This window comes from Pieris brassicae, chromosome 8, assembly GCF_905147105.1.
Source record: "Pieris brassicae chromosome 8, ilPieBrab1.1, whole genome shotgun sequence".
In the NCBI taxonomy this organism is placed as follows: domain Eukaryota; kingdom Metazoa; phylum Arthropoda; class Insecta; order Lepidoptera; family Pieridae; genus Pieris; species Pieris brassicae.
In genome coordinates, this window is record NC_059672.1 from 2,661,200 (window position 1) to 2,673,890 (window position 12,691).

Consider the following 12,691-nt stretch of genomic DNA (forward strand, 5'->3'; position numbering starts at 1 on the left):
AGTTAAAATATTTCGATAAATAAAACACATTATTAACTTTTGCAAATATTTAATCTCTTTCATAATTGTGGATCTATAATATTTATATTGTACAAGTTATGTTACAGTTAATTTATCGTGACGTTGCGTCACCGACGCCTGAGCGCAAACCAAATGAATTTTTGACAAAATCTGTACATTGGTATAAATTCATAACCATAATATACACACAAATTATTTGTCTTGTGATTATCTATTACAACCTCATTTTTCTATGTGCAAACAATCGCTTATACACAGGCGCGGATCTAGCTAGATTTAGACAAGTTCCGAAATGTTACAAGTCGTAGAATAATTGAATAAATTAAGCAAAAATCCGGCCTCGAATTATGCGAAGGACCATTTTCATTATAATTTATGAATTTCTTAAATCCTTGTTGTTATTACACGTAAATGTATTCATTCAATTATTCTACAAGATTTAGATCTACGCCTGATACAATTATGTAATATCAAGAAAAAAATTTCGTGCCCTTATTTGAATATTCGTGTTCTAATATAAAATGTATCCAAGAAATACAAATAATATCGTTTATATCGAATATTTATTTTATAATTTTAATTACCTACACGTACTTTCGTATATTTTAATACAAGTCCAAAATTATTATTTTTTTCACTTATATTAAAATGGTTAAAAATGATATACATAGCAAAATGATGATTGTACATAGGTTGATATCAAATTGGACAATTCCTAAAAGCATGATTATTGGAATAGCAATCAAAACTAGGTAGACTAGACATTCGTTGTCGATAACAGCCTGGGACCATACAAGCTAAACAAATGCGGAATGTATTAAGGGAATGTAAACGACGACCAAAAGTATAATATTACAGGCATATTTTCTGGCAGTGGCGAATCTAACACACATACATTCGAACAGTTTATACATGTGAAATACTATATACATCGTTAAACGTTTATATTTATGCAAAAGATATTTACAGATTTCAAGAAAGCACTTAACAATCCTCTCGCTACGCCCGAAAACCTACCATTAACTAACCGTTTAAATTGTGCTTACACTACAACAAAATGATTATAAAAAAAAATGTAACACCAACCAATACAATATATAAAAAACAAAAATTAAACAATATTAGAGATCCAATGAAAAACAAAAGACAAACGACCCCCAAAGTGTTAAACAAATGACAGTCCCACTTCTAACCTGTACGACGTTATATTGTGCGTATATTCCGAACCCCCAAACACATCCTTAAATGCCTTCGATTACGTCCAGATCTCTTCGAGATCGATATTCTTTAGATGTACATTTTTTTACGACCTACCCGTGCCCAAACTATTCAAAATTTATTTCATAGAAATCAAATGGTTTGAGCCAGCCGTTCCACAGCCAGCGGCGCTTCTATTAAGCATTCATATCCTAACGTTAATATCTATGAGTTGAGTGTATTTGTGCAATTTATATTCGTAACGAAATAGACATTCTGGTATACCCCAATGTTTAGAAAAACCTCACCCTATAACTACAGTCCGTACAAAACTACACATATGTTCTATATATTTATCTATATTTCACTATGCCGCCCAAGGATACGTCTCGAAGCATTCTATTATCCTATTATTGTGAATGCCTCAGTGTGTGACCCTAATACCGTTTAAATATTACGAATTAATACCAGATAAGACTAATCCTGATGATGGAACTTACATAGGAAGACATACAACTAGACACACACGCCACAAATCGGGACGAATTAAGCCAATATGGTTTGGAAAATGTATGGTACGAGGAAGCCGAGTACAGTCAATCACGTCCGTTATCGCGAGCGGCAGCAACGAAATCGGAATCGCCCCATGAAAACGAGGCACTTTACCTTAAGAATAATGATATACTACACTAGTCAGTAGCTCATCGTTATCCCGGGACCGTTGATACAACGGATCTGATACGTTTAAAGCTATGGACATGTCTCACGTACTAATCGTTACAAGTAGCCTATAGGGATTCGAAAGTAGCTTAGCCTATAACCTAACGTACGCCCTCACGTCTGACCATAACCGGTGCATAAAGTTGGTGTCGCTAGAGTGTCTGATCGATATAAAACATCTAAGTGATGATAAAAATATTGTGTCTCCCTGTTAGTTGAAAATTGAACTAGTGCAATAGTGAATATAAATACACCGGAGTGATGAAGCGTCAACGGAACTTGCAAGCGATGACCGCGAGCTCTTCGAAATAACAAACCGTTATTTATAATATTAAAATTGCACAACTATGTACAAATAAGGGTCCTTTGGAACTTAACATAAACGTCTGGCATGGCACTTCGTCACAGGAATGGAAGGCAACGAAACAATTCAATTCCTATGAAAAATATCCGAAATGAAATTACAAAAGCGACGACAGCCGTGCATATTTCATTCAACGTAAACTTGGTCACTGGTACAATTTGACGGTTGGCCTTGAAGGCGAAATAGTAATAAGTTCCTGTATGAAATATGCATGAGCACTGAAGCGGCCTGCCGTAATGCTGTTCAAACTGCCATGCACAGCTTAACAAAATATTAATCTTATGTACATATTGTCGCTCGAAGATAAGAATAAGAACTAACATCTAGGAACAGTACATATAATTAAAACAGTAACTCAATTCCATATGGGTATTCTAATTATCTGCACTAATAGATAGAACTTAACACCAGGCCTCTCGTAGAGCTCTGGCCTCTCGATGTCTATCAGTGCAGACTCAAATAAGGAAATAATTTAAGGTCAGCTTTGGAACCGGCAACCTCATTGTTAGTACTAATACAGCCTCATTTGACACGTGAATTTCTAGGACCTGTAAATTTTAATAAAATTACGTAACAATTAACAAACTAAACAATTTAAATCTATTTTATAAAACATTTATTGTATGAAAAAGCAATTTATGAAAAATACCGCGCAATTAAACAATGAAATTAAAACAAAAGCATAGAAGCGTTAAAGCTAGAGTTGAGTCACTGCTTGTTACATGTACTGTGGTTCTAGGTAGGCTTCGAACACAGAAAAGAGAAAAGTGCCAAAATGCTGTAAAGCACTAGAAATAATTATAAGCTTTCATATTAAACTTAAACATCTTTAAGCATATAAAGCAATAAGAAGCTCTTTTGGGCTGTGATTATTCTTAATATCATGCAATTAGTGGTGTCTTCTCATAATTAGTTACCGTACATTAAAGCATATATGAGCTCGGCATCTTCAAAGGTCATATTCCAAATTCAAAAATATTGAATGTCATTGACAGTTCGACAGCTGGTTGGTGAATATGAACCTCTGAAAGATCTCTTTTCTGTGGGATAAAAATGCTTTGGGAGGTTTACCTCCTCGTGCTTTTGGAGGAAGGTCGCGAGTGGGACTGAGTGTGGGGGGTCGCGACCCCCCCCCCTCTCCTAACTGGAGCAAGACGCCACAGACACTGGTGACAGCGGAGAGTCGCGGGGGCAGCCGGACAGTGTGACTACCACCTGAAACAAATTCTAACTGATAGCAACCCTACATATTGTCAACATTATCTATGGTTTTGCGAGTAACAGCTGCTCGTAAAAAACTAGTAGCTATTGCCTCTTGAGAAAAATTTGTCATGGACTCTTGGATTGAATGACAAATTTCACTAAAACAAAATACTGATTATTGGGTTAAAATGTATTAATTTAATTAATACATTATTATTACACCAGCATAAAATGCTGAATTTTATAATGATAAAAAATATTAATTTATGATGTGTAGTCAAACCACACATAGATTAACAGTACTGGGTTGTTAAGCAAATTTAAAAACTTATTTTAGTTCATCAAAACTTAAATAACATGGTAAACAAACCTTTCGGCTGCCGGCATGGTTTCTATGTTCACAGAGCCAGACTCCTTGCCATGTGCCCAGGTTCAATTTTCCATCTGTGATTGGTATGGTCAGCGATGAACCCAGAAAGCATGCCTTCACATGGGCCGGCTATACATAATTTTTTTTAATTAAATTTATTATCAGTAGACTAGTATTAGTAGAAACTAAATACAAAAAAAATAACTAAATCCTTTGTATATGCCTTAGATTTATTACTACCCTGTGACTCAATGATAAATACACTTGGCACTTGCAAACACTGTCCTGAGTTTAGTTCATGGTAAACCATTAAATATAACAACAATAATATTATATTATTATTTATGTTTGTCTATGATCTTTATAGGTAAGACATGACAGCTATGAGGATTTGTTTTGATGTTTAAAAGACAAAAAACATAAATATAACAGCAACATGTTGCAAGCATTGTTGTTTGAGAACACTTATCACTGATAACAAGCCAAGGTCAAGAAGACATCTTTGAAATTTTTATGTTTAAGAAGAAATTCATTTTATATTGATTTAGCCTAGCCTATTCTATTAGTTGCACTTTATAACGTTTTTTATACCTTAATTGGGATATATGTTGTTAGTCTCCAACATATACCCTATTAGTTCTTATTAGAAAACCTGTTAGCCTTTATAATTATTGTAATATATGTCACCTAATAATATTGACATTCACATTGAACATATATTACAGCACCACTAATAAGCAACATAATATTTGTAATGCAAAATCTTAACTAAGCCTTAATAATCATTAACATATAGTGATAATCTAAATATTAAATAATTTAGAAATATTGTATGGCAACAGTCACAGCATAAGAATCTTACAAGAATATAATATAATAGTTATAAGGTTAGAATATATTTTTAAACAATTGAAGAATTTTTTCTAAATTCAAATTGTGGGTACTGTACACATGATTGGGTACAGTACCCACAAACTGAAATAAATACTTTAAATTAAGAATACATAGAAATTAACCTACCATGTCGTCAGGGCCCTCGCAAGAATGGCGGTAAGGAAGACCCTCTGGCACTATTTTGTTGAGCATCATTTCCATATCATCCCTCACGTCGGGATCCCAACTTTCGTTTAGCGCTAGACTCGCCGATGTGTGCATTACTGAAATTATCAAACACGAAAACCTTTACCGGAAAGTTTACAACTCAGCAAACAACAAAAAAAATTAAATTACTAATAACAACAAATATTACAAATATACCACAATAATTATTTCAAGTGGGAGGGTATGCAGCATCGACGAATACTTACTTTGTATATGGCAAAGCCCCACAGCGAACTGCGACAACTCAGGCACCTGCTTGAGGATCTCTTCCGTAACCAAGTGCACGCCCCGGTGCTGCGGCCTCAAATTGAGTTTCCGTTGGAACCACGCGGATCCGATCTGAATTCCTCGGTTTGAGGCCATATTTAATTTTTTAAAACGCTACAGAGTGGTCGTAAGAACACAAACGATATTACAAAACATTACTTAGAACAATCTTTGCACAAAACAAACCACAATTATCATAAATGATACATTTTTAATCTTTAGATTGTAATAAATATAACTGAGGTTATAGGACAGATTCGACACCCTATTTTCTGCGGGAAAGTGAAACAGTCTCGTAATGAAAGAGAAAGGAGATGAGTTTGTGTTGTCATTTCAGAAAATCGAATTTGACAGTGAATAAGAATGCCGGCTGTCATTTTGGTCCAACGGTTCTATGGGCTGTGCAAAGGACATTGTGCGGCAACAACAAAAAAGGCGTTCTACACGGTTACGGCAGTTATAATTTCAGTTTTTTCTCGTCTTAAAATGTATTTTTTTGTAAATTTTTTGAGTAGTCGGTATATGGGGTAGGTGTATGTATTTGACATCCCTTTCTCAAAACACGTGTAAATATTTTTCTCCCTATTATGGCAACACTTGACAGAGCGCGGGAAATTTGACTGATATTGTTTTTAGCATTTTTATTCAAGAAAGGTTTCAACTTGATACTAATGCTGATACTACAGGTTATTAAGAGACTTAAGAGAAAATTGAGCTAAACTGGAATTACTTCATTTTATAAGAACAAAAAATAACTATAACTGTATTTGAATATAGAACGTAGCTTTCATATAAAGTTGGGTGTGCCGTGGGTTAATAAACGTAAAATAGGTGCGGCTATTAAACACTCCATGGAATTGGGACAATTAGTTTTTCTTTCCAAGGTGTTTTGACACGAAACAGGTCTTGTTGTCCTAGTTTGTTTATAATTGTGGTGCGATTATCTTCCTCGATCTTGTTACAAATTTACAATTACTATGGCGGATCCGTTAATGGATCTTATAAAAAATTCAGAAGAACCGGAATGGCTCGAACGGACCGTAATAGGTGAAATGCGAGTGTGGCAAATAATGTTTTTATGTATAGCTGGTCTTACGACTACAAGTAAGTATACCTTGTATAAAATAAAATATAAGGATCTTTCATACTGTATGTACTATAGGTATTTTTTATAGAACGTTATGTGAGGGAACTATATGTCAAGTGACACCGCTGACCATGGCACTCCCACTGCCAGAAGGTTCGCAAGTGCGTTGTCGACCTTTTTATATTTGGTTCGCTCTGTTCTTGTTTTTTTTTAGTTTCTTTAGGTTTTCAATAAAATGTACTTATCCTAAATAAATTTTATACAGTCATCTTATTTTGAATATAGTAGTACCATAAAAAATACACACAGAGCGCGTTCCTCAAGATGTCTGAATCATCGCAAACAAGCATATAACATCTTTTAGAAATCTTTTATTTATAAAAAAAACTTTTTCATTTTTTTTTACAACAAGTACAAAATTATTAGCTTTGTGTGTGCAAAGAAGAACAATACTAACTAAACGGACTTATGATTGTCCGCTTAAATAAATAAATAAATATTATAAAATCATACTGTATATATTACTTATATAAAAAGCCATATATAATGTGATTAAAACTCTGGAAGTCATAGCAATAACATGTTTAAGAGCTTTGTACTTAGAAGATAAATATCTGCTGAATACCAAGTAGCTGTCTGTGTCTTATCTTAAAAATACTAATTAATCAGAGACACAATGAACTGAGCCTCTTAATAAAACATAAAAGTATGCGATACTATCTTTGGTTTACAAATTATATAAAAATAAATCTTACGAACGGTTTTATATCTAGTTAAAAGCAATTATTAATATCGTTTGAAAGACTAACACTATCAGGTGTATTATATAGTCTGACCTTATCAAAGAAACAAGACACACTTGCAAGCAGAGGTAATGTATTGGACCCAGCATGAAGTCGTTATCAGATATGAAGGATTTTGCTTATGTGAAAAACATGATAGTTATCTAAACTGCTGCATCTTTTGTACTCGACCGAAGATTTCTCCAATTTTATTTCGTATAGTTGGAGTTACGGAGGTAAAATAATTGGATTTTCACTCCCTATTCAGGGAAAAAAGATGAAAGAAAGATAAATCTCAGTATTGTCTTTTGTTAACATAGCTTTTACACATGAAGAAAACACTTTTTAAACGGATTGAAGCAGCGTGCGTGGTCACCGTGACGCACGCTGTAAAGCACGCGAAACGTTGGAAAAATTTAATTTTAAAATTATGTAAATAATTATAAGTTTATAATAATAGCTAGCTTCAATCCGTTTAAAAGTGTTTTCTTAAGATAAATCTTTATTGTACATAATAAAAAAAGGATGTTTAGTTAAAAAGAAACTGCACTATCTTCCACACTAGGACACATGCAATCCTAATTCCCTGTGTCATGTGCAACTACCAACAACAACAACTACAACAACTAGTCTCTTTCACTTGATGTGTTAGTGGTTTTTACAAAAGAATTTCTACATAACGTGTTTGACGTAAGTGGACTTCATTGTATTATCTGTAATATTTTCTTCCTAGTCGTAATGGTGTGTTGCTGTTTTCGTTTCCGCATTCCTCGTACGAAGCAACAGATCGAAGCGGATTACAAACGTCGAAGAATAACGAGAAAGTTCAGACAACAGCTGGAGACTATCCAGGATTCCAAAATGGACACCATTTCTTTAAAAGACGGTATTAGTTGTTGTTGACCTCCGTGCGTAAACGCCTCTTGTATATTTATTATTATTTTATAGGGCTGCCTAGAAGAGATCGCTTATTATAGATGTTTATTATTTTTATTTATTAACATTTCGTTGCATAGACAAATTATGCAACTGATATAATTAAATGAATGTGAGAAAAAAATAGATAAGGTATAGTAGGTTATAAAGGCAGAACTAATGGATCAAAACAAAGAAGTCAAAACGTCAAGGTCAGGACAATATGAAAAAGTACACGGTTTTTAGGTTATTTTTTAATACTCATGCAATAACGTGTTAATAAATAAATAACTAATCCTATGGGTCAATGTCCGGAAAAACATATCTTCCCATTACACTTGAAACAACTACTTGCTCTCAAAATGATCGATAAAAGAGATAGGCCCTGCCAATTCTAACCTAAAGTATTAACTATTACTTATACTATATTTCAGTAACGATATTGATAGGCTTATCACATATAGCAGATGCGTAAATCTATAAAAGTAGTAAGTATAGTCAAAATCTGTTATTATGACATCGAAGGGCCTACTCATATGTGGTCGTAAAAACTGATAGCTGTAACAGCTGATGACGTTGTTATTAAGTACCTAATACTTTTACCCACCGAGACCTTTGATTTTTTGGACCGCCATGAATGGTTTTGATTGTACTTATTAAATTTCTGATATATTGCGAGCTTACATCTAAAATAAATACCGTAATAGGAGTCAACGAATCTCTAATATTTAATAAGATAATGTTAATATAACATTTTATGTTAGCATTGGAACTGCTGCACGAAACATCTCATTCGATGGAGGAGAATCAAGGATCACCGCCTAGTTCTATCATGTCACCCCAACAGTTGAGTGAGTATTATGTTTAAAACTAAAAGATGTTCATTCGTCTCTTTCTGTCAAATTATGTTTACGCTGAGCTGGAAAGAGACTTTTAATATTGTCTTATTAGGCTAATTATAACTACTATAGATACCGGCAAACATTTTTAGGTATCACTGGGCCGGGGGGTGGAGGCGGGAGAGTGACATGTCGATCGCGTGATTGATAAATTAGTCGATGTTTGTGTCCCGCGCTGTGTACGATGCGCAAACTTTCCCCCACTCCCTTGTTTAATGCTCAAGAAGTTTGCCGGTATATCTACCAGTGGCTTTGCAACCTTGCAGGCCTCTGATTTTTTTATCTGTTTCATTTGGGCATCTCTCATTCGAATTCGCTACTGAAGAGGTAGGCTAGGCACTAAGAAGAAACGAAGTTCGCGGTGGCAGGCAGCTAGTTATTATATATTTTTGAAAAGATAGCTTGTATACTGTGGATATATGAATTGGCAACTTTAATAAAAAATATATTTGTTAATCCAATAGGCAAGTAGGTGAACAGTCTTCTCTGCCTGACACACACAGTCGATTTTTTGGGTCTAAGGCATGCCGGTTTTCTCACAATGTTTTCCTTCACCCTTCGAGCGAATGTTAAATGCGCACATACACACAAAGTCCATTGATGTCAAACCTACCTCAGGGATACTCGCAATAGATTAATTCGTTTTTATAAACATTACTGTTACGGTAAATGATTTAACTCGTTATTTAAAAAAAAACAAACGGTCGTTTATCCTTTATCCTTTGATCATGAGGAAGGCAGGAGAGCATCTAGGTAAATTGAATAAAAAATGTGATACTTGAAAAATATATATCTATTAATATAACCGCTAAAGACGTCATCAAATGTACGTATAGCATGGCTGCATGTTTGTTTGGTTTTATTCTACTGAACTAGTGAATGAAAATACTGAAATTCTGACGTGTCTGTTAGAAGTATGCGGGATGATTTTTACGAACACTTACTAATGCTAACAATGTTAAAAATCATAGTTAATACAATTTGGGACAATACAACATACAAGGACAATTGGGATTCAAGCACTTATATTTTAAAATATCTTTATTAATAAAGCACCGAAACGTTATAATTAATATAGTGTACACGTTAGAGGAATAGATCGACAAATAAACAGCTTATACAGTATTGATTCTCTTCTCGATGGACTCTTAAAACACTCTTCACACACTGTCAAATTTCTGAGATGTTTTTTTATACAACTGTGGAGGCAGGAGGCAGAAGGCTAACCTGATGTGATACCACCGCCCATGGACACTCAATACCTCAATATCGCAAGTGCGTTTAAGGACCAATCCGGTAGCCAAACTCCCAAAAAGTTCATTGTTTATTTTCATTTTTGCGAATGGAAAAACATATATGGTGGAGTTGAGTAGTTTATGTATCCATTTTGAAAGATCGATACACGATTTATATAACATCGCTCGATAGAAAAAAAATCACTTTTTATTCATTTTATGACGACAATGTATATAGTACATGATTTTGAAATTTAATCGCAAGCCAAGTCATTAATTTAATTTTTTTTTATATATAATTACATTAATTTATTGTTTTACATAACTAATTGTTATTACGCCTCAGTGCTCCAGCTCTCCACTGCGCACCGCAGTCCACCCCGAGACACTGACACAATACGCTTTCTTGTCTAAGTCGTATTAATTCGGAAACTTTAGTGGGCAACTGGTTCCACATACACGCATCACCAGTGCGTGACAAAAGCTGCCTTAAAAAGCCCTCAGTTGTGATCGCGGAGATTCAGGTAGAATTCCGTATTCTCGACCTCAGATCAAAATACGACTGCGGCAATACACTCGAAACGTCTTCCTATTTGATATTTTTAGAGGCTTTATTTAAAATATAAATAAAATTGTCTGATACAAAGCAACATCGCCGTAAGTGCCTTAAGCTTACCACTGGGCTACTTGAGAAACGTGTCAAGTGAAGATTTTGATTCCTACTTATTAAAATATAAGCACTGCTTGTTTCTTTTGTTTAAAGTCTCTTATATTCAACGGTACGGTTCCGTTTCAAACCATACAGAAGTAGTTGACCCATTTTTAAAAGTGTAAATTTAAAATACAAGCAAAAGTTAAATGTTATATTATGAATGATCTTTTTACTTTTATATGGTTACTGCCTAATGAGTTGCGAGACTGCTAGCATACGAAAATTATTTAATTTATAATATACCTTAACGTATAATGGTTGAATTTAATTCTGACCCGAAGGACCTTTTAGTCTTATGTCCTCCGGTATTCTACTTGATCTACCAATATATTTTTTTTTGTTTTTTTTTAAATTTTAAGAATTAATAAGTAGTAATAACGTTGATTTAATGTTTTTGATTTTTCTTAAGCCCAAATTTTGATCAGTGAATGATAAAAGTATGCGTTTTACGGGTTCTTAATATCAGAAAGATTTTTTAATTGTTTTTTTACAGTCACAAATATTTTTATAAAATGTTTAAGTTCGATCTCTTAAGTGATTGAAGCATATACTAAAAATAGCCAGGTCCTAATTTTTTTTAAACCTAGCAATTGAAAAGCCAATTTAATTCCTGTTAAAAGATGCATTAAAGATACGTTTTCCCACGAAAACCTCTGTTTTGTTCGTTTGTTTTTGAGAATTAGTTGTAATTGATTCGTTATTCACAAAAACGTCAGCACACATGAATTTAATGGATACACCAGAACCATGGGTTTCTGACTCTATTAGGATAAACATGTAAAGGTTTTTTTCCGGTGCGATAACGGCAGTCTTTTTTCTCTATTGAAGATGTAATCCCAGCAGTTAATAAAAAATATATATATGAACAAATAATTACACTAATAATATAGCCAGAGATGGTATACATAATATTTACCTACAAAAAGGTTCCAAAATTTACAAAAGGGACCAAACAATAAAAATTATTCAATACATTTAACTAAGAGATACCTAATTTGGCTGTGTAGTGTGATTGTGTAAAAGTACGTGAAGGTGTGTATGTGGGGTATGCTCATGATGCAGGTGATTTTGCGCTTTGCATATTCTTAATTCAAGGTATATTAACCATAAACCGTGATAGCCAGAACAAGTCTGGGCTTAAATATTAGTCGTTGTATGTCCGCTACAGCTTTTTGCATAGTTAGTGTTGAGGAACATGAAACAAAGCACGATTACGAGTCTGGTAGGCAGGAACAAGGAAGGGCATTTTGCTGAAGTGAGCTGCAATTGATCCATCCGCATTCCTTTTGAAAAACTTAACATTGCATAGCGTCGTAAGAGGGAATTGCCCAACCAATCACAGTCAAACGACATGATCGCTCGTTTCGTTTTCAAAATTGTAGTCGTACATAAATATTACAGCTTACATCTCATTTATATATTTCTAGGTTCTCTAGAAACATCATTCCATCCCGACCAAAAACCGGATCTTCAGACTTCAAACTCCGGGCTCAACTTCGTCAAATTCGCGACTAAAGTTGCCAACCTATCGAAGCTCAGCCAACCAAAATCTCCCACTTCACCGACAGCGCCCGGTAAAATGGACTTTTAATATAACATTTTATTGGAATCATTTAAGATGCTATAGTAGTAGTAGAAAAACATATTAATGAATTTAAAAGATGATTGTAGATACATATATATATTAGAAATTTTATCGAAATTAAATATATTTGTTAATTAACTCAAGAGCCGTTCATTCAAACTTAAACATATAGTAGATTTAATGAACATATATTAAAACGAAATCTTAACAGGTCTCGCTAATGCTTCCCATTA

The 12,691-nt window shown here is 34.0% G+C and overlaps 2 protein-coding genes across 3 annotated transcripts; one reads left to right on the forward strand and one right to left on the reverse strand.

Moving 5' to 3' along the window:
- Positions 1-32: 32 nt before the first annotated feature.
- LOC123713632 (UPF0047 protein YjbQ) lies at positions 33-5,549 on the reverse strand. Of its 2 annotated transcripts, XR_006754221.1 has the most exons (5): positions 5,183-5,549; positions 4,896-5,032; positions 3,876-4,004; positions 3,374-3,517; positions 33-2,850 (listed from the first exon to the last, which is right to left on the reverse strand). XR_006754221.1 is itself a non-coding variant. In XM_045667390.1 (4 exons), the coding sequence occupies exons 1-4, from the start codon at positions 5,337-5,339 to the stop codon at positions 3,443-3,445; spliced, it is 498 nt and encodes a 165-aa protein (XP_045523346.1). In that variant the 5' UTR covers positions 5,340-5,549; the 3' UTR covers positions 33-3,442. The 2 variants fall into 2 exon arrangements, 1 of the variants encoding a protein (XP_045523346.1); XM_045667390.1 differs by having other exon boundaries at positions 33-3,517.
- A 632-nt stretch (positions 5,550-6,181) lies between these two features.
- Positions 6,182-12,464, forward strand: LOC123713174 (transmembrane inner ear expressed protein). The gene is made up of 4 exons (XM_045666720.1): positions 6,182-6,347; positions 7,846-7,998; positions 8,792-8,878; positions 12,301-12,464. Exons 1-4 carry the CDS (start codon positions 6,221-6,223, stop codon positions 12,462-12,464), a joined length of 531 nt encoding a protein of 176 aa, XP_045522676.1. The 5' UTR covers positions 6,182-6,220.
- Positions 12,465-12,691: the final 227 nt, after the last annotated feature.